General features: G+C 35.7%; 1 protein-coding gene across 12 annotated transcripts in view; it reads left to right on the forward strand.

Annotated features, from left to right (window-relative positions):
• The window catches only part of PPFIA2 (PTPRF interacting protein alpha 2), a 479,171-nt gene that overhangs the window by 265,251 nt on the left and 189,976 nt on the right, over window positions 1-23,944 (forward strand). For all 12 annotated transcript variants that reach the window (XM_057557043.1, XM_057557042.1, XM_057557045.1 and 9 more), the window contains one exon: window positions 16,962-17,063. In XM_057557043.1, coding sequence (XP_057413026.1) covers window positions 16,962-17,063 — 102 coding nt within the window. The remainder of the gene's footprint in view (window positions 1-16,961; window positions 17,064-23,944) is intronic.

Genomic DNA, 23,944 nt, shown 5'->3' on the forward strand with positions numbered 1-23,944 from the left:
ATTTTTGGTTATATAATTATAACTCTGTTGATTGCTAGAGAGACACGATTTAGTTTGTCTTATTTAGAGTTAGAGCTTTGTTGGGTTATGTTGGGAGATTTAAATATTCAGCTTGAATGCTATTTTGTGTGCCTGGGAGTGTTCGCCACAGCAGGTGTTACCTAACCAGATGCTAAAGCCTTTTAAATTAATACGCGGCATCTTGTCAAACATACCTCCTGCTTTACACTGTCAGAGCTGTTGAAAATTCACTTTTCCTGCCAACAGGGTTTTCGGTTGGCAGTGACTCAGCCCTGACATGCTTTAGCTACAATGCTTACTGGGCCAGGTGATTTTACTAATGTATTTAGAATGTTGAGTTTTAATAAATTTCCAAATTTTTCAAGCACCAAATAAGCAAAGATATCTTTTTGGACATTGGTAGAGATAAAAGATTCTTTCCCTTTCTTTCCATAAAGCTGAGTCAAGATCAAGGACAAGATCATTAATTGGGTTATAGAATTAGAAGCCTTGGTTCATCTGTTAGGATTTCTCTCTGGTGACCTTCCTCTCTCTTCTTCCATACATCTGATACAATAAGATCAGGCCTAAGGGCTTCTTCTTTTTTGGCTAAAAATACACTGGGAGCTGGAGGAAGTTAAAGGGAAAGGACACTTGAAGTGGGTAACTTTAGTCTTGGTTCTAGGCCATTGATTTTGTCTTTCTCATTCCAGTAATAATAGGCAGAGGGCAGGATCTGGGAGTTAGAGAAGCTACTCAAACTTAGTCAGAGCCCAAGGGGGAGGGCTCTTCATTCAACATGGTTCATCCTAATCACTTGGGTTAGGAAATCTATAAAAGGCTTTAGGCTGAAAACCTGGATTCTGGCCAGAATTCTTACAGGCAGCTGGGCTCCTCTCAAACAGCATCTCATAGCAGCCAACACAAGGATTCACTGAAAGCTCCTCAAATATGTTTTATCCTGTCATTTCATACCTGACGCTAGACAATATCTTGAGAGTTGTGTAAGCCCCAGGGTAATGGTTATAGATGCAATCAGAGAAGTGAGGAGAGAATAATAGCAGATAAGATCAGAGACATGTGTTCTAGGGCACTTTAAAGAACAGTTTTACAATGTCCAGAGAATTTCCTCATAGTTTCTATCTTTATAGCCATTAATATTATGGCTTAGTTTAATAAGAGAACATAGAGTGTTATTTGATGTGTTTTAGGTAATAATAACCCAATTAACTGATCAGCAAGAATTTACTAAGTGCAAAGGAACAAAGAGGTAAGACAAGTCATTTTCTCTTATAAAAATGTGCTGATTTTACTCTATCACATTACTTTTGATAATTTTTTAGCATTCTAGTCCACTAATGATACAGTGACCCTCTCTTCTTTATTGTTACTCTTGAGAACAATCCTGCTGTCCCTGATTTATCATTAGGAGTGATATTAGGATCTTCCCAAAAAAAGAGGGGATGGATGATTGGCAATGAGATTTATGTAAGTGATATATTTGTCAGTTATGTGACTCTCCAGTTACATTTCAGTTAACATTAAAAAAAAAAAAAACTACACAATTTTTTTTTTATTTCCTGAAGCATCTAATGAAATATCCCATCCTAATATGGAAAATTTGGTCTTGGAAGAAAAAAAACTGTATGTCAAATAACTACATGTAGCTCAAAAATTACTGAGTATATATAATTTATGGACATCTATTGTAACCAGGACCTATGCTAGTCACATTTTTACTAATGTCTCATTTTTTTTTTTTTTTACTCTAAGACTTTATTTTTTAGAGCAGTATTAAATTTACAACAAAAGTGATTGGTAGGTACACAGATTTGCCATATACCCCTGCCCCCCATGCATGCACAGCTTCCCATGTTATCAGTATAGCCCCCATCAGATGGTACAGATAGCCTCCTCTGTTATCAATATAACCCCCATCAGATGGTACAGTTCCTACAATTGATGAGCCTACATTGACACATTATCACTTAGAAGTCCATAGTTTACATTAGGGTTTATTCTTGATATTGTACATTCTATGGGTTTTGAAAAATGTATAACGACATGTATCTGTCATCATAGTATGATAACAGAGCATTTTCACTGCCCTAAAAATCCTCTGTACTTTGTTTTTTCATCCCAACCCCCTCCAACTCAACCCCTGGTAACCACTGACAGTAAAAATTACTGTCTCCATAGTTTTAACCTTTCCAGAACGTCATGTAGTTGGAATCATACAGTATGTAGTATTTTTAGATGGCTTCTTTCACTTAGTAATGTGCATTTCAGGTTTCTCAGTGTCTTTTCATAGCTCGATAGTTCATTTCCTTTTAGCACTAAATAATATTCCATTGTATGGATGTACCACAGTTTATTTATCCTTTTACCTATTGAAGGACATTTTGGTTGTTTCCCGGTTTTGGCAATTATGAATGAAACTGCTATGAACATCCATGTTCAGTGATTTTTGTGGATATGAGTTTTCAGTTCATTTGGGTAAATACCGAAGAGCATGATTACTGGATCATACGGACTAATGATTTCATTTTTACCCACACTAACCCAATAAGAAGGCACTGCCACCTACATTTCCTAGATATAAAACTGAGCCTTAAAAAGTTCACTGCTATTGGCCTAGATATTAATCTAGCTGTGTTTCACTCTGAAATCAGTACTGTTTGGACCAAGCCACACGTGACTTCCATGTAGGCAGAGTATAAGGCCAATTTACCCATTAGTCACAATGAAAGCACCACTTAAACCTCATGATACTTTTAGGAACCCTTGGAAAATTTTCGATTACTTTTAAAATTAAAAGAAAAAAATGAATATAATTCAGTCTGTATTATATTAATCTTTATATCAGCATAGCCATAAAATAAAGATTTTAATATTTTTTTATGAATAGAGGGGCCCACAAAGGCAAAATTACGTAGGGCCCACAGAAGACATAATGCAGTGCTGGCAGAGTCGTCAATTTTGGGGTTCTGAAAAACTAAGTGCCTCTAAATGTGTTCGCTGCCAATCCATGATAACATTGCATGCTCTCCAAAATTCAACCACAGAGCCAAATTATGTCAAACAAATGTTGTTAAGGAGCACATGATACCTGGGGCAGCTCTATACACACACTGACAAATTAAAATCTGGAAAGCAGAGCAGGGATAAGATATAAGACGGGCACATTTCAGTGGGTGTGTAGCAAGTGAGGCATGATAGGAACACGACTTGATGGCCAGACAGCCTGAGGCTGCCTGACAGCACCTGTATTTGACTCAACAAGCATATACTTTTTGTATGATGCCAGTTACCTTGATTGGAAGATTTTTGAAAACAAAGTTACCCAGTACCTATGGCCACATCTATACCATGAAGTGTCTCTTGTAGCATGTTTGATTTTAAACAGACTTGCATCTCTCAGGTCATTATTAACATAATCTTCTTACATTAACATAATCTTCTATTATGCAGTTTTAGCAAAAAGACAAAACAGTTGTCTTATTGGAATATGGATACTTAAAAAATCAAGGGGACACAAAATAGTATTTGCATAAAGTTTGAATCTCATTTTCCTTTTAATTTGGGCAGCCTTACTCAACAATTTCTGTGAAAACTCTAAAAGTCCAGTTGTGCCTGTCAAATTGTATTATTATGCAGGCATCTCTACCTTCGAGCTGTCTAGCCCAGTGCTGACCATGAGGCACGGCTGTTTCACACAGTAATTTTGGATGACAGCTTTCCCTGAGCTCATGCAAGTCTAGGAGGCAATTATAAGACCAGAGGTCATTAACACCGCATTTGATTATATAACATGAGAAAATAGGAAAAAATATATGTAGAGAGGGAGAGATAAGGTATTGATTCCTATGAAACAAATGCTTTTTTGCTTCCAACCTAAATGATTTCCAAACTAAATTTATAAAGACTCTTGTGAATTTATAACAACAAATATTCTGAGATATGTATAGATATAAAATTTAGGGAATATATTAAGTCTTTTAGCTGCTTTGTTTTCATCTCTCCAATGTAATACTTCTGTTATTAATTCTAGAAAGTATGTTCTATGGTGTGGAGAAGGAGATGGGTATCTTTATACATGTAAATTTATGACGGTTTATATCCAAATAAATATAAATTTAAAATCCAAAGCTTTCCACCAAGTATTACAAATAGAATTGCTAGAAGAATTTTCAATTTTCAAAAGATGAGACACCAAAAGATAGTAAACTGGGGACACAGCCTAAGGAAGTCATTATAAAAACATGTTGAAGTAATTAATTTGTCTAATTTAAATGCTAGATGGTCAAGTCAGCATGCTTTCCTGCCATATGCTTTCCTCAGAGCTATTTTTGAATTGCACAAATGTTAGATGGTTGGAGAATAAACTTAAAAGATGCTTTTTTGTGGTTGGTGAGGGTGTTGGTGGTGCTTAGGAAAGCTGAATTCCAGCTCATCCTTTATTTTTTCTCTTCTCTTTCTGACTGATTTACACTCATGGTTTTTCAGCCAGTGCTTACTCAGATATATGGTTGCAGAAATAAGGCCATTGTCAGTTCATTAATTAAGTGGCCCACAGAACGCAAGTTTAATTGAAAGATAAAGAGTGTTAAAATTGTAATTATGATGAATGGATTGTCATAGATTACTCTGGAGACTACTGCCTGGTGTCAATGACTTGAAATTAAAAGGTTGAATTCCCCTTCTGTCATGCAGCTTCTGCTGACCTGCTTTTATGAGGTGAGGACTCATCTATTAAGTCAAGGCCTTTCAAACTTATGGTTAATGAGAAAATATATCCTTTTTCTTCAAATAAACCTCCTCAAGTAAGCACACTATCCTGAAATGAGGCCAGGAAGTTAGTCTCTTTCCGTCCTTCCATGTTTAATGTTAGATACCAGAAAATGCATTTAAAGATGAACGTGTATAAGAATAGAATGTTCCGTATCTGTGTGAAGATGGGCAGCCTGGTAGGTTGTGGTGATTTACAGGGTGGAAAAAGGAAGGATGGCCTGAGGAATCTCTGAATCTATACAATGTTTGCCTGACCAGGATGTCTCTATAGAGTGTAAGTAGGCACAAGAACTGAATCAGTCTGTACTTTGCCGGTGTATATTTCACTTTGAGAATACACATGGAGGGCGCAAAACAAGAGAAGTTTCTTTGCACTAAACTGATTGAGAACAACCCACTAACTTAAGGGCTGTTAACTGAAATACTAGCAGCTCAGGAACTAGAATTACTCAAGTTCACCCTTAGCTCACTTGCCAGCACTGACATTGTTGTATACTAGCCTGGGCCTTGCTAGAGTTACTTAATCTCTTTCATTCAAGTTTCTCATCTGGGGAGAATAAGGCTGTCATGATGCATAAATGATATAACATGTAAAATTCCTAACAATATCCCTAACCTATAATAAGTGCTCAAGAAACGATAGGTTAAGAAGAAGATGAGGCGGGTAGGAGAGAAAAGAGGTAACTCCAAGAACTTAGTGTTAAAAATTGACAATAAAGAAACTTTGAATTTTATGCAATTTATGAGACTTGTAACTTAGAATTAGGAGGACACAGAAATTAGACGACTTGTGTTCGTCTGTAAGAAATGATGCTTTCCTTTGCTGTACTACTGAAACTAACACAACATAGTAAATCAATATAATCTGATAAAATTTTTTAAAAAAAGAAGGAAAATAGGAAAACAAGAAGGCAAGAAAAAAAGAAATGATACCTTCAATTTTTTTTTTTAATACAGGAAGAAATTTATTTTAATTTGCTCTCTTTTTAAAGGAACTGCTGCTCTATATCATGAGTTGAATTAGTACTGAGGGGGATTAATGTAGCTAGAAATGATTCACTCTGAGTAAAAGTACATTGAGTGGTAAATGCCTGAAAGTGTATAAACATTTTGAGAGTAGGGACTTTAACTTGCTTCGTTCACTGTCATCTCCCTAGCACATAGGGAGTGCTCATGCGAATGTTTGTGTGTGTGGTGTGCATGAATACATGCTAAGAAAGAAAAGGGCACTCCCTTCTGTCTGAGGATATTTCTATGGCACTGTGTGTCCTAACCACTCTTTAAAATTCCAAGAAAAAAAATACAGAGTGGGGAAAGTCATTTTGGTTATTGGGAAAGTAAGAATTTTGGCAGGCTGTGTTTGTGGAACAAAATGGTCTGAAAATTGTTGAATATGGTTTGTGATTGGCAACTGATCTACTAATTCTGTCTCAGTGATTCAAAGCAAACTCAGTTCTTCTTATAGACTCCTTTGAATTCAGACATGGTGAGGCATGAATGAAATTTTCCTCTAACATTTATCCTTCACTGCCTTCAGCTTCTGACAATACTCTGTTACACATGATGTTCTGTTTCTCACCTTTTTTAATGCAAAATCATATTTTTGAATTCTTTCCATGTTGCTATATAAAGATCTAACCAACTTATTTTGCCTTTTATACAATATTCCATCATGTGCTTTTACTATATTTGATTTATCCATTTTCCAATTCTTGGCCACAAAGCCAACTTTCGTCAGAATCTCTTATATTCTGATGTCTATAGTATATTTTCAAGAGCAAATTACGAACCTTGCATCATTTGCCAAATCCATTTGGCCATGCATTTTTCTGGGGAGCTTGTGGAAATACTGTTCTATGGAATATAGTTTGAGAAACTCTAGATTAGAGAAGTAACATATGAGTTAAACATGAATTTTTACTTTGAGAATGAATAAGACAAAAATAATATGTCCCATGAACAAATGATACATCTGAACGCATGAATTATTTAGGAACAATAGTATTACTTCATATATGTGCAATAAAATATAGCAGACAATAATGCCATTGCTGTGTAGAATATAGTACGGTATAATTTCAGATATAGGCAAAAACAACAGCTACAAAGCAAAAAGAATACCAGGCATGTTATATATTGAGAAAATTCTAACAATCTCACTAAGAAAAAGAAATAACTCTAATTAATTATACCTTTTAAAAAATGTTTTTGGTATTAAATTTAAAGTTTAGGGAAAGTGAACCATTCACATATTGTTACAACAAGGATTTATTGAATATCTACGATTTGTCAGAAACTCTGCTAAGTCCTGAGGCTATAAAAATAAACAAGGTAACAAAATTGTCTTAAAGGATCATGCTGTTTATTTGGAGATGAGTACATAATTCAATTATTATGAAAAAATACAGTAAGTGCATTGATAGACCTTGAACAAGGTATTATAGATCATTAACAAGGCAAGCTGGTGCTTTAAAAATAAGTCAGGCAGAGAGGATAGGGAAGAGTATTCCTGGTAAAGGAAATAATATGTGAAGGAAATAGAAAATAAGAGAGATGAGAAAATGGAAAGGTGGAGATAGAAACAGGAAGAAGAAATCTGTGTCAGATGCAGAAGATAGACATACTAAGAAGAAGGTATTAGAGAGGAAGAGTTACCTGTAAGTCAACAGTGCCTCTAAGCACATAAACTAATATTTCTTCCTGTGTGGCACTTTGGTGATGGGTTTTGAGTGCTTATTAGTGATGAAAATTCCTGATATGCCTCAAATGTGAATTCTGAAAGATCTATGAGGTCAAGTGCAACAACTATGCCTAAGTTATCTCCATATCTACAGCACTTAACATAGGGTCTGGTATGTGTAGATGCACAATAAACGTTGTATGTATGGATGGATAGTTAGAGGGATGATATGTTTGTATTAATTGCTACTGTTGAAAAATTTGATGATTTTCCATTTTCAGTGAGAAGAAAACAGTGTTGCAGAAATTAAAGAGTTTTGGAATCAAGGTGGATTATTTTTAGCTGTGTGACCTTGAGCAAGTTATTCATCCATGCTAAGCTTCAGTATTCTCATCTGAAAAATAGGAAAGAGATGAAGTAATTCATATAAAATACTAAGTTCAGGGCAGAGCAAAGTGGCTCCTGCTCAAATTGGTAGTTGCTATTTTTCAATGAGAAATAAAGCTAATTAATTGTGAAAGGGCCATGTTTTGGATGGTTTGGATTTTAAAAGTTAAAATCTGTTTAAATTTGATGTGCTTAAAAGTAGGAAGTTCTGAAAAGTTTTGTGAGCTTGAGGAAAATATAATTTTTCAAAGACTGAGGAAGGACAAATTAGAAGGGGAAAAACTGTGATCGGGAGAGGGAAAAATAAAAAAAAACAACAATCTATTGTAGTCATCCACTATGAAACAGATTGTCTGGATTCAAAGCCTAGCTATACCATTGACAAAGTATCTAACTTTTGAAATTTTATTAACTTCTCTAGGCCTCAGTGATTTTTTTTTAAAGATTTTATATTCATAGAGCAGTTTTAGGTTCATAGTAAAACTGAAGGGAAGGTGCAGAGATTTCCCATGTACCCTCTGCCCCCATGGATGAATGGTCTCCACCATTATCTACATCCCCTGTCAGGGTGGTACATCTGCTACAATTGATGAACCTATATTGACACATCATTATCACCCAAAGTCCGTAGTTTACATTATGGTTCACTTTGGGGTTGTATGTTTATAGGTTTGGACAAATGTTTAATTACATATATCTGTCATCAAATATCATACAGAGCATTTTCACCACCCTGAAAATCCTCTGTGCTCTATTCATCACCTCCACACCCCCAACACCTGTGGCAAACTTTCATCTTTTTACCATCCTCATAATTTTTATTTTTCAACAATGCCATATGGTTAGAATCATACAGTAGTAGCCTTTTTCAGATTGGCTTCTTTCACTTACTAATATGCATTTAAGGTCTCTCCATGTTTTTTCCGGCTTGATAGTTTGTTTCTTTTTAGCACTAGATAATATTCCATTGTCTGCATGTGCTACAGTTTATTCATTGCTTCACCTACTGGAGGGCATCTCAATTATTTCCAAGTTTTAGCAGTTATGAGTGAAGCTGCAATAAACGTCACGTGCAGGTTTTCTGTGCGGACATAGTTCTCAGCTACTTTGGAGTGACATTACTTTGGAATGAAATACCATGGAGTGAGATTGCTGAATTGTATGGTAAGAGTGTTTAGTTTTGTTTAGTGAGATTTTAGTATTGTGTTACAGAGTTTCATTAGGATTAATGAGATAATCAATATAAATTGCTTGGCAGAGTGCCTGGCATATTGTAAGGGCTCAGTCAATGTTAACTACCTTTACTGTTACTATTATCTAGGAAAAGTTGATTAAAAAAATACTCAGTTCATGTGATAGTATGGATGGAGGAGTAGGTACAGAAGAGAGAAATGTCAGTGAAAAAGTGTAAAAACATTTGATGATTAACTCCATACGAGGCATCTGCACCTGTTGCAGTCCTAGATATGCAGGATGTTCTTGTCTAACACTTGTTGCTCTGAATGGAAGGAATACCCTACTTCCTAGTTCTCCACACTCCCTTTGGACTAATTCAGAAGAATCCTAAATGGTAATTATAAGTAATGATTATATAATTCTCCAGTTAAAAGAAAAAGGATTGCTAAATGCACTCCAAATCTCAACCATATAAACCTGATGGACATAGCCTGATCCACCAGAGAGCAGACAGCAGAGGCAAGAAGAAAGAACTGTGATCCTGCAGCCTGTGGAACAAAAAACACATTCACAGAAAGATAGACAAGATGAAAAGGCAGAGGGCTATGTACCAGATTAAGGAACAAGATAAAACCCCACAAAAACAACTAAGTGAAGTGGAGATAGGCAACCTTCCAGAAAAAGAATTCAGAATAATGATAGTGAAGATGATCCAGGACCTCGGAAAAAGAATGGAGGCAAAGATCGAGAAGATGCAAGAAATGTTTAACAAAGACCTAGAAGAATTAAAGAACAAACACCCAGAAAATTAAAGAACAAACAAACAGAGACAAACAATACAATAAATGAAATGAAAAATACACTAGAATGAATCAATAGCAGAATAACTGAGGCAGAAGAATGGATAAGTGACCTGGAAAACAGAATGGTAGAATTCACTGCTACAGAACAGAACAAAGAAAAAGGAATGAAAAGAAATAAAGAGAGCCTAAGAGACCTCTGGAACAACATTAAACGCAATGATATTGACATAATAGGCGTCCCAGAGGGAGAAGAGAGAGAGAAAGGACCTGAGAAAATATTTGAAGAGATTATAGTTAAAAACTTCCCTGACATGGGAAAGGAAGTAGCCACCCAAGTCCAGAAAGTGCAGAGAGTCCCAGGCAGGATAAACCCAAGGAGAAACACACCAAGACACATAGTAATCAAATTGACAAAAATTAAGGATAAAAATTATTGAAAGCAACAGGGGAAAAATGACAAATAACATACAAGGGAACTCCCATAAGGTTAACAGCTGATTTCTCAGCAGAAACTCTACAAGCAAGAAGGGACTGGCATGATATATTTAAAGTGATGAAAGGGAAGAAACTACAACCAAGATTACTCTACCCGGCAAGGATCTCATTCAGATTTGCCAGAGAAATCAAAAGCTTTACAGACAAGCAAAAGCGAAGAGAATTCAGCACCACCAAACCAGCTCTACATCAAATGCTAAGGAACTTCTCTAAATGGGAAACACAAGAGAAGAAAAGGAACTACAAAAACAAACCCAAAACAATTAAGAAAATGGTCATAGGAACATACATATCAATAATTACCTTAAACGTGAATGTATTAAATGCTCCAACCAAAAGACACAGGCTTGCTGAATGGATACAAAAACAAGACCCATATATATGCTGTCTACAAGAGACCCACTTCAGACCTAGGGACACATACAGTCTGAGAGTGAGGGGATGGAAAGAGATATTCCATGCAAATGGAAATCAAAAGAAAGATGGAGTAGCAATACTCATATCAGATAAAATAGACTTTAAAATAAAGAGTGTTACAAGAGACAAGGGAGGACACTACATAATGATCAAGGGATCAGTCCAAGAAGAAGATATAACAGTTATAAATATATATGCACCCAACATAGGAGCACCTCAATACATAAGGCAACTGCTAACAGCTGTAAAAGAGGAAATCGACAGTAACACAATAATAGTGGGGGACTTTAACACCTCACTTACAGCAATGGACAGATCATCCAAAGGGAACATTAATAAGGAAACACAAGCTTTAACTGACACAATAGACCAGATAGATTTAATTGATATTTATAGGACATTCCATCCAAAAACAGCAGATTACACTTTCTTCTCAAGTGCACACAGAACATTCTCCAGGATAGATCACATCTTCGGTCACAAATCAAGCCTTAGTAAATTTAATAAAATTGAAATCATATCAAGCATCTTTTCTGACCACAACACTATGAGATTAGAAATCAATTACAGGGAAAACCCGTAAAAAACACAAACACATAGAGGCTAAACAATACGTTACTAAATAACCAAGAGATCACTGAAGAAATCAAAGAGGAAATCAAAATATACCAGAGACAAATTACAATGAAAACATGATGATCCAAAACCTATGGGGTGCAGCAAAAGCAGTTCTAAGAGGGAAGTTTATAGCTATACACGCCTACCTCAAGAAACAAGAAAAATCTCAAATAAACAATCTAATGTTACACCTAAAGGAACTAGAGAAAGAAGAACAAACAAAATCCAAAGTTAGTAGGAGGAAAGAAATCATAAAAATCAGAGCAGAAATAAATGAAATAGAAACAAAGAAAACAATAGCAAAGATCAATAAAACTAAAAGCTGGTTCTTTAAGAAGATAAACATAATTGATAAACCATTAGCCAGACTCTTCAAGAAAAAGAGGGAAAGGACTCAAGTCAATAAAATTAGAAATGAAAAAGGAGAAGTTACAACAGACACCGCAGAAATACAAAGCATCCTAGGAGACTACTACAAGCAACTCTATGCCAATAAAATGGACAACCTGGAAGAAATGGACAAATTCTTAGAAAGGTATAACCTTCCAAGGCTGAACCAGGAAGAAATAGAAAATATGAACAGACCAATCACAAGTGATGAAATTGAAACTGTGATTAAATATCTTCCAACAAACAAAAGTCCAGGACCAGATGGCTTCACAGGTGAATTCTATCAAACACTTAGAGAAGAGCTAACACCCATCCTTCTCAAACTCTTCCTAAAAATTGCAGAGGTAGGAACACTCCCAAACTCATTCTATGAGGCCACCATCACCCTGATACCCAAACCAGACAAAGATACTACAAAAAAAGAAAATTACAGACCAATATCACTGATGAATATAGATGCAAAAATCCTCAACAAAATACTAGCAAACAGAATCCAACAATACATTAAAAGGATCATACACCATGATCAAGTGGGAGTTATCCCAGGGATGCAAGGATTCTTCAATATACGCAAATCAATGAATGTGATACACCATATTAACAAATTGAAGAATAAAAACCATGTGATCCTGTCAATATATGCAGAAAAAGCTTTTGACAAAATTCAACACCCATTTATGATAAAAACTCTCCAGAAAGTGGGCATAGAGGGAACCTACCTCAACATAATAAAGTTCATATATGACAAACCCACAGCAAACATCATTCTCAATGGTGAAAAACTGAAAGCATTTCCTCTAAGATCAGGAGCAAGACAAGGATATCCACTCTCACCACTATTATTCAACATAGTTTTGGAAGTCCTAGCCATGGCAATCAGAGAAGAAAAAGAAATAAAAGGGATACAAATTGGAAAAGAAAACGTAAAACTGTCCCTGTTTGCAGATGACATAATACTATACATAGAGAATCCTAAAGATGCCACCAGGAAACTAATAAAGCTAATCAATGAATTTGGTAAAGTTGCAGGATACAAAATTAATGCACAGAAATCTCTTGCATTCCTATACACTAATGATGAAAAATCTGAAAGAGAAATTAAGGAAACACTCCCATTTACCATTGCAAGAAAAAGAATAAAATACCTAGGAATAAACCTACCTAGGGAGACAAAAGACTTGTATGCAGAAAACTATAAGACACTGATGAAAGAAATTAAAGATGATACCAACAGATGGAGAGATATACCATGTTCTTGGAATGGAAGAATCAGTATTGTGAAAATGACTATACTACCCAAATCAATCTACAGATTCAATGCGATCCCTATCAAATTACCAATGGCATTTTTTACAGAACTAGAACAAGAAAGCTTAAAATTTGTATGGAGACACAAAAGACCCTGAATAGCCAAAGCAGTCTTGAGAGAAAAAAACGGAGCTGGAGGAATCACACTCCCTGACTTCAGACTCTACTACAAAGCTACAGTGATCAAGACAATAGGGTACTGGCACAAAAACAGAAATATAGATCAACAGAACAGAATAGAGAGCCCAGAGATAAACTCACGCACCTATGGTCAACTAATCTATGAGAAAGGAGGCAAGGACATACAATGGAGAAAAGACAGTCTCTTCAATAAGTGGTGCTGGGAAAACTGGACAGCTACATGTAAAAGAATGAAATTAGAACACTTCCTAACACCATACACAAAAATAAACTCAAAATGGATTAGAAACCTAAATGTAAGACCAGACACTATAAAACTCTTAGAGGAAAACATAGGAAGAACCCTCTTTGACATAAATCACAGCAAGCTCTTTTTTGACCCACCTCCTAGAGTAATGGAAATGAAAACAAAAGTAAACAAATGGGACCTAATGAAACTTCAAAGCTTTTGCACAGCAAATGAAACTATAAACAAGACGAAAAGACAACCCTCAGAATGGGAGAAAATATTTGCAAACGACTCAACGGACAAAGGATTAATCTCCAAAATATATAAACAGCTCATGCAGCTCAATATTAGAGAAACAAACAACCCAATCCCAAAATGGGCAGAAGACCTAAATAGACATTTCTCCAAAGAAGACATACAGATGACTAAGAAGCACATGAAAAGCTGCTCAACATCACTAATTATTAGATAAATGCAAATCAAAACTACAATGAGGGGGCTTCCCTGGTGGCGCAGTGGTTGAGAATCTGCCTGCCAATGCAGGGGACATGGGTTCGAGCCCTGGTCTGGAAGGATCCCACATGCCACGGAGCAACTGGGCCCATGAGCCACAACTACTGAGCCTGCACGTCTGGAGCCTGTGCTCCGCAACAAGAGAGGCCGCGATAGTGAGAGGCCCGCGCACCGCGATGAAGAGTGGCCCCCGCTTGCCGCAACTGGAGAAAGCCCTCACACAGAAACGAAAACCCAACACAGCCAAAAATTAATTAATTAATTAATTAATTTTAAAAAAAAAACTACAATGAGGTATCACCTCACACCAGCTAGAATGGGCATCATCAGAAAATCTACATACAACAAATGCTGGAGAGGGTATGGAGAAAAGGGAACCCTCTTGCACTGTTGGTGGGAATGTAAATTGATACAGCCACTATGGAGAACAATATGGAGGTTCCTTAAAAAACTAAAAATAGAATTACCATATGACCCAGCAATCCCACTACTGGGCATATACCCAGAGAAAACCATAATTCAAAAAGACACAGGCACCCCCAATGTTCATTGCAGCACTATTTACAATAGCCAGGACATGGAAGCAACCTAAATGCCCATCGACAGACGGATGGATAAAGAAGGTGTGGTACATATATACAATAGAATATTACTCAGCCATAAAAAGGAACGAAATTGAGTCATTTGTTGAGACGTGGATGGATCTAGAGACTGTCATACAGAGTGAATTAAGTCAGAAAGAGAAAAACAAATATTGTATGTTAATGCATGTATGTAGAACCTAGAGAAATGGTACAGATGAATCGGTTTGCAGGGCAGAAATAGAGACACAGATGTAGAGAACAAGCGTATGGACACCAAGGGGGGGAAGTGGCTGGCGGGGGGGTGGGGGGTTGGTGGTGGGATGAATTGGGAGATTGGGATTGACATGTATACACTAATGTGTATGAAATGGATAACTAATAAGAACCTACTGTATAAAAAAATTTAAAAAAAAACAAAACCTGATGAACAGTTAGGTCAAAATGGTATAGTGGAGAAACACTGGACACGCAGTCTGGAGAACTGTGTTCACAGCATAACTCACTCTCTATGGGTTGTGAGCTTCATGAACTTCAATTTATATCTTGGTAATTCAGTTTCCTCAGCCATAAAATGGGAATGAGACTCCCTCACTATTTATTTAGAGAGCAAGATGAAATAATGAATGTGAAGATAGTGTCTGAAATTTGCTAGAAAGTTAATAAATGTAAGACTAATCTTAATGGAGTCACTAAATAGTTTGCTCAGAATCAGTGCCATGATAGTAAATTAAAAATGCAAAGTCATCTGTCACCAATAACATCTTGACTAATTTCTGTCGTTGGTTATGAACACATGATTGTTTCAGTGCACTTACAGATTTATATTTTCTTTTTTCACTAAGCATAAAAGCATTTTGTTCTATTATAGAAAGTTTTGATGACAACTACATAGCAGAAAGCTAAAAACAAAATCCACTGTTAATTTTACCACCTGGAAATATGTAATGTTAATATTCTGAAATATTTCCTTCTGATCTTTTTTCTTTCTGTAGATAGCAAGCTAAATCTCTAGAAAGATAAACCAGATACATGTTTTGTTTAAAAATGGTATGCTGTTAAATGTACAGATTTGATTAATATTTTGCCTTGTGATATTCATGAGTATAGGATTAATTTTAAATATATATGTTAATAGTATACAATGCAGAATCGTTGTTACTTTCTTCTTTTCTCCATCAAAACTATGCCATTTATATGAAGAAAATTTTTTTATGGAAGTGTTTATTGTTTTCTACTTGTTGCTTATTTCCATTCTCCACTTAAATAATATACTCAGAGAATATCAACATTTAAGCGGGCAGCAATCAGAGGAGAAAACATTTATCTGTAATGCCAGCCAAATGTAACAATGAACTCTTTCATCTTGATTCTAAACTAAGTCTACTCTGAGGTCTTTGAAGTACCCACTTGGTTTGAAGCCACTCAGAGAAACTTAGCACAATAAGTGGTTTGAAGCAAACAAAAATAAAAACCCTAAACCTTTCCCAGCTTTGTATAATCATCATATTCATTTACTTTTTGCTAAATTTGCCTTTGTAGAGATTAGGTTAACCAAACCTGTCTCCTCATTTTGTTTTTCTTTTTGATCTTCTGACAGTGCTTTCCCAGCCTGGTGCCAAATTTTCCCAAATACTTACATGCATTTGACAAGCATCAATTTTATTACTGAGTATCACTGCAAAGAATTTAATGTTAATATGGATCTATTACTATTTACTATTTTTCAAAATTATTTAAAAATATTTGTTTGTAAGTTAGAGTAACGGAATAGTTGAATTAAGTGTCTTACCCTTCTTTTTAAGCAAACTTTATTGTGTCTAAATGCATAAATTAATAAGAGAATGTTAGATAATGTTATCAAGTCTTAGATACATTTATTATTTATTATTTTGTAAGATACAAGTGCATTCTCTTTCTTCCTCCTATTAAATAAGTAAACTTCTTATCTCTAAATAGTATATTTAAGAATTTTTTTTTTTGATTGTTGGTGGTGGTTGTTGGTTTTTTCTTATGATGTAGTATGCTCAGTCTAAACATTGCTATCTGGAACGAGAGTATGAGATCTTTGGAGTTGTTCACAAAATTAGCCAAATTTAAATTGTTCTATATTATTAATATGTTATCTTACTAATGTTAAATTCAATATGATGTATCTGATACATTTTGAAATATATTTTATACACTCATCTGAGCAGCATATTATAATATGTATTTGTTAAGTACCATGTACTAGCATTTTTTTAAAGTTGGAACCAAGTTAATTTAATAACAGCAATGTACATATAAATAACAGCAATGTACAGTCATCTAGGCCATGTTTTCTATTCTCTACACTCAAAAGTTTATATTTTGATTTTTTTTTTTCTTCCTGCTGGAATACATTTTTTAAATCTGGAATATGTCTTCAAAATTTTTTGTTCCTCTTTCAGGAATTTGCTGCACTGACAAAAGAATTAAATGCCTGCAGAGAACAACTTCTAGAAAAAGAAGAAGAAATTTCTGAACTTAAAGCTGAAAGAAACAATACAAGAGTAAGTATAAAACTGCCTCTGCTTGGAATTAATTCCATGTATAGCTCAGTGCCTTATCTCTAGTATACTCATAGAAATATAAGCCTTTAAAAACTTGAGCAAGACTTTAAGCAGACGCCAACTCATGGTCTGTTACTTAAATTAAAGGAGAATATACTGTACTACAAAACTCAAAACAGGAAGACAGGAAACCTAAATTACAGTCTCGGCTACTAAATCATTATGTTGCCTTAAAAAATGTTAGTATTTCTTCTGGTCTTTGCTTTATTCGACTTTAAAAAGAAGAGTTGTATTTCAATAGTGAGTTTCAAACTGTTGCATTGGAGTGGGTGGGCGATACTTCAGAAGCTGGTGGTGGGTAATGGGGGAGGGCAATGGGTTTGAGAGGGGAGCATGAGTTTTGACTTTGGGGTGCTATGAGGGCATGACCTGACATTCATCCTCACCTCACCCCAGAAAAATAACAATTTTTTAAAAGGTGTTAAAAACATAAAACCACTGGAACAGGACTCTCCTAATTAAAAGAGGCATACCTTTTCTATTTTAGAAGATCATTAAGGAGACTTCCAGTTCTGATATTGTGATTTTATGAACCTGATGGAATTTACAATATTCTGTTCTTGGAAACCCATGTATTTGTTTAATCTCATAACATGCCATGTAACATTAAAGTTTAAAATTCCATCAAAGATGTTATATTTTCTAGTTTGGAAGAAAAAGTCACTAAATTTCATAAAATATATAAATCGCCATATTACCCATAAATAAGAGAAGTTTCTGTAGTAAAAGAATGTAGAGAAAAACCACTTTGGTGTGATTATAGTTCAATCTCAATGTGAAGTAGGTGAAAATATTTTAAGTGTTAGAGCTATGGCAGATTAATGCTGAGAAGGTAAGTTACAGTTAACTGTATATTCATTGCATGCTTGGTCTTAGAGACTAATATAAAAATGACAGCTCCACAAACAGTCAGCTTGTGCCCCTGGAATGAGCTTGTGCCCATGGAATGAGAGGTACCACTGCATGCATAATAGTTATATGATCAAACTCAGTTTCTTATTTTTCAGGGTCTTACTTTAGGGTAAAGAGAATTCACAGGGTATGTACGTAAGGAATCGGTTTTCATTGAGACTTTGATGAGCCAGTCACGTGGACTGCCTCTTATAGGACATAACAAGAGCAATTTAGATCATGTTACCAGGTGTCAGATTAATTTTTTCTGTCTCTTTCTCCCTCTATATATTTTTCCCACCCTTGATTTTTAAATTATACTTTTTCCATACAAATTTAAAGTGTATTTCTGCCATGAGATTTTTTCTGCCCTATTTCACTATTTTCTATTTTAATGCTTTAGGCAACATTCCCTAGTGTAACTCAATACAGCCCAATGTAAAAGCACGAACAGGAAGCTAAAAATGGAGGGAAATGCAAACCTCTCAGTAGACTTCCAACTAATCTTATTTAAAATGCACCAGAAACTCTTTTATTAGCCATGTATTTATTTCTCCTTTATTCAGCCCTTTAATCCTTTCTACAGCCCTATGAGGGAAATATTATAATTATACCCTTTTTACAGATGAGGCAACTGAGCTCAGAAAAGGGCAGATCACTTACCAGAAGTCACACAGTTAGTAAATAGCAAGGAAGGGATTTGAAAGCTAAGGCAAACTAACTCCAGAGCCTGTGCCCTTAGCCATGAGGCCATCAGCACAATTACTCAAGTTAGATCCATGAAGAAACTCAAAGATTTACTACAGTTTAGGGGAAACATTGCCTAAGAGTAGACCACTGTAGTATGGAGTGTGTTATGCCTTCTTGATTGTGACTAATTCCAGAGACTGGGAGGTTTGGCAACAGCATCCTCACAATTTTCATCACATTACACCCCATGAAGCTTGGAACTACCTGTCATTATTGCATCTGCAAAGGAATTTTGGGTAACAAAGAAAGCAAACAAGCTGTACTTGAAATACCCATTCAGGAATCAAAGTGAGAGAAGTACAAATATTAAGTTCCATTAGGGTAATAGAAACTGAAGCCATTGATTTTTAAACATGAATCATAACTACTCTGAAAACATGAATCAAGCTGGAAAACATTTTTCTACCTTTCCTAAAGCAATGATGTGGAGGATTTTTGTTGTTGATTATGTCAAGGAAAATAGATTTATGAAACCTTCCTTATGTAAAATATTGATTATATAACAGCTTCTTAAGTTACATAACCACCTCTCACCCTCCCCCACCACCCCAAGAATACCCAGGGCTGAAAATCAGACCACCTTCTTTCTTCCTCCATAATGCCCTGCTAAATTGAGAACATCCAAATAAAATCATCCTAATGTTATTCATGATTATACAAAAATTAAAACTTCATAAATTGTAGTGGGTATTTACAGAAACATTCAACCAAGTTTTATTGTTTAATGTTTCCATACTACCAAAAATGTAGAAAAAATGATGAAACAAATTTTGTTATTCCTAAAACTTCTCTGACCATACCTAGGCAAGTTATACTTACAGAAAACAGCATTCCTGCCATTATTTCAACATCCTCAAATTGACTGCTAAAATTTATGTTTTGGCAGAATTATCTGAATTAATGAAAAGGTAAAGGAAAACTAGAAATATTAATATAGTTATTATTTCTTAATATCAGAGTAGAAAAGTTTTGTTGTTGTTTCATTGCTGTTTTGTTGTTTCAACTGTTTTTGTGCCTGAAGATCTCAAAGGATGGTTTATATTATTAACAATGTTTCAGAATGCAACTATTGTATGACTTTGAAAGAGAAGTTAGGGTGTCAAGAGCTAGTCTTAATGTCAGTTATGAATAATTACACTGTAATTTCATCTCATAGGTTATAAACTAAAAAAAAGAACAGTTATCTTTAGTTCAAATTAAAGACTGAATTTGAAACATTCCTTACTATGCCTTTTTGTTTTGAGCCAAAATAATTATGTTAAATAAATGTTCAAATACAATCAGACACCTGCCATTAATAAAGAAAAGCTTCCCATTCTTGACAAACCTGTTTATACAAGTTAACCAATTCCCTCCAAACTGATTTCCTCGATGAGTAGAATGTACAATCCAGTTGAGAAGGGAAGACCCTAGTAGTTGAAAGCAGGTGAAGATATGTGTGTGCATGTATGGATTCATGTATACATATTTATGAAAGTGCTACAACAAGATATGACTGGGCTTCCCTGGTGGCGCAGTGGTTGAGAATCTGCCTGCTAATGCAGGGGACACGGGTTCGAGCCCTGGTCTGGGAAGATCCCACATGCCACGGAGCGGCTGGGCCCGTGAGCCACAGCTACTGAGCCTGCGCGTCTGGAGCCTGTGCCCTGCAACGGGAGGGGCCGCGATAGTGAGAGGCCCGCGCACCGCGATGAAGAGCGGTCCCCGCACCGCGATGAAGAGTGGCCCCCACTTGCCGTAACCAGAGAAAGCCCTCGCACGAACTGAAGACCCAACACAGCCAAAAATAAATAAATAAATAAATAAAGTAGCTATAAAGCAGTGCAGCTCACAGTTGGAAAGTACATATTTAAAAAAAAAAAAAAAAAAAAAAAAAAAGATATGACTGATACAAGAGTGAATAAGATAGGACATATACCCTCCCAACAGCTATTTCAATGTGGGACTCAGACACGTACATTAGAAGACGCATAGGGTATCTAAACCATACTTGAGAGTAAAGGATGCTGAGTGGACTGATCATGAAAGCAATCAATTTGAAGGTTTTCATTTTCAGATGTTAGTATTGTGTTATGTGACCATATTACAGAGGCCAAATTAATTTACAGGGCAGAAAGCATTTCTACTTGAAAGCCATATGTGATTGAAAATAATTGCACACAAGGTTATGTTGAATTCAGATCTAATGGAAAGATTTATAGTTTTAGAAATTTAGCTTAAAAATCCCCAGTGAGACAGTATGTGTATATGCATATACAATATGATATGTTTGTGTGTATACATATGTAGGCTGTGGTCATTTAAAGTGAATTCCAACAAAGATGAATGGCCACTCACATAGTCCCTGCAGTCCTTTGAGTGTACCAAAGAGAGTGCCTTCTGCAAGATTTATGAAACATTAGACTAAAGTTTGGCTCCCAGCGAAGGTGTACAAAGTAGTAGACTGTTAGTGGCATCTTAGGTAAGTTCCTTTTTATTTGTATTTTCATTTGAAGTTTAAAGCTATAGAAACATGCTAGATTAGAACATTTTTGGCCACATTCTCCAAGATACATAATGTACATTCATTATTACTTCAATTCAACAAGTACTAAGCATATATTATATAGAATATTTTCCTAGGCATCGAGGAGTATTCAGAATAAATTTTTAAGCCCTTAAGGAGTCTGTTTTATATGAATAAAAACACAATTGGTTGTATTGTTATACGGATGAGAGTTCCTAATTGCACAAAACAACACAGTTTGCTATTTTAATCAAGAAGGCATTAATTAAAGCATGTAAGAAATCTCTAAACTGAACTTCCAGGCACAATTTCTAGGACCATGTTTCTTAGCTTTGTAAGTTTATTTTACACCCCAAGTCCCAGAAACATGCAGCGTCTGCTAATACCTGTGCCGGCAAAATGGATGTCCCATGCCCAGAATGTTTCCTCATCTGGATCCCCTCAGAATCTGTCCTGTGCAGGGAGCTCTGGTTGGCCAGCTCGTAAGTCACATGTCTGCCACCTGGTGGTAAACATGCCTGAGAAGTGTTCCTTGAATCCTACTGTGGGAAGATGGCATTCAGAATGTGGGGACCTATCAAACATGGAGGGTATATTCAAAAGATTTGGGGAAACCTGAAATGGCAGTCTGCACTACCACCCAGATTTTATCATACCCTTTTTTCATATTAAAATTCTAAATAGCAATACTGATATGTATCTACCCAACAATACAAATAGACTTCTTAAACAAAAATAAAATCACCCTTTATCAAAAAAGAAGGTTCTTAACGTCTAGTTAACTGCATCCAGCTTCATGTATGGGGTTCTTCAGTGTGTACAGTCTTGCTCTCATTAAATCACAATCTTATCTTAATATTCTGTAACCTATGGACTACTTTAAATGTTCATCAGAATCAACATAACCAATATAAAATAGAGTAAAATGGTAAAAATATAACAAGAAAATGGGAAAATAATATATACTATGTGTATGATACAATAAAAATAGAAAGATCCTTTTTCTCCAACTGGTTACAAAGTCCTATTAGCAAATATAAATTCCAATTCTAAACCTTGATTCTTGGACCTGGGTCTATACCCATATATATCGGGTCTGAAACTGAGAGAAACTGAACCTTACTTCCATCACTAATTCTGAGTGTATACTAATTGCAGGATGATAGCATCCCAACCTAGCAATGTGTTATCTCTCAATTTAAATTAAAATAGATTCTTCCTTGGGTCACTTAACCATTCTTTAGGATCATCTGCTTCTGAACGATGTGATAGCATGGTGAAGCCAGGGCTGGGAGCATCAGTCAATTGCATTAGCGCTTTCACTGTAAGATGAGTTTTTTTGGGCAGAAGTAATATGGTGTATGATAACAGGATATTAAGCAAAAATCTAATAAGATGGTGTTGCTGGTAGAGGCAGAGCCATTAGAAAAGGCAAATCCATATCCAGAAAAAGTTTTTATTACAGTAGCAAAAGACAGCCGCCTCCCTGATGGAAGGGATTTGATGTAATCTGCTTGATTCAAGATGAGTAGTTTGTTTCTAGGTATATTGCACCATGTCAGGGCTTCAAGGTTGATGGCTACAGCAAGTAACTTGGCTATTCAGCTGGGGTGGTAACCCTATCAACTTTAATGATGAGAAGCCCATTTTGTCAGGTCAATGAATAACTTCTATCCCTGAAACCATGGTCACTATTTTCTGCCCATTGAGCAAATGCTGTGGTGGCCAAAGAAATAAGTCAATATCCACAGGATGAATCATTTTGTCTACCAGATTATTGAACGCGTTTATACCAGTGGGTACCAAAGATATAGTCCTAGCTTAGAGCTAATACCCAAAACAGTTTTGTATTCTGTTTTCCTTAGCTGTTACCATGCTACATGGTCACAGGTCCCTTTAGGGAAGATTTTCTGATTATCTATTGCTTTATAATAAACTACCCCCAAACTTAATGGCACAAACAATATTCTACTATACACACAGTTCTGTGGGTCAGGGATTCAGAAAGGGCACAGTGGTGACAGCCCTTCTCTGCTCCATAAGGTTTGGGCTCTCAGCTGGGATGACTTGATGGCTAGTGACTGGTCGATGATTTATTTTTATCAGAAAAAGCAAAAAGCACTGATATATAGTGTTTGTTAATTTCTGTGGTGTAAATACTCCCACTGTGGCTGTTTTCAAACTTCCAACATGTTGTCACTAAATGCAGAGTTGGGAAAAGATGCACAGTAGTGAACCATTATATAGTATTTCTACTATCAAATACCATTGAAGTAAACAACCCTATGGGCATGAGTAATAGTATAATATAGTAAGATAATTAGGAAGTGATATATTTTGAGCGTTTACTATCTTTTAAAAACATTTTATTTAATTATAAGCTTACGTAATTTAAGCTTTAACAATAACTGTGCTTAACTACCAGCTCACAAGATTTCTGAAAATGATCCTCTCTCACAAGATAGTATGGACCAGCTTTAGCATATGATTTTCAGGTGGTGACTCAAATATCTGGAGGCTGAAAGATCTACTTGTGAGATAACTTCTTTGCTCTTGCGTCTAGCACCTGGGCTGGAGTGACTGAAGGACAGACAGATTTAACTGGGACTTTATATCTGAGAACCTCCATATGACCTCTGTGGCACAGTGGTCTCAGAGTAGCGAGTTTTTGTGT

The sequence above is a fragment of the Balaenoptera acutorostrata genome, chromosome 11 (genome assembly GCF_949987535.1).
Source record: "Balaenoptera acutorostrata chromosome 11, mBalAcu1.1, whole genome shotgun sequence".
In the NCBI taxonomy this organism is placed as follows: Eukaryota; Metazoa; Chordata; class Mammalia; order Artiodactyla; family Balaenopteridae; genus Balaenoptera; species Balaenoptera acutorostrata.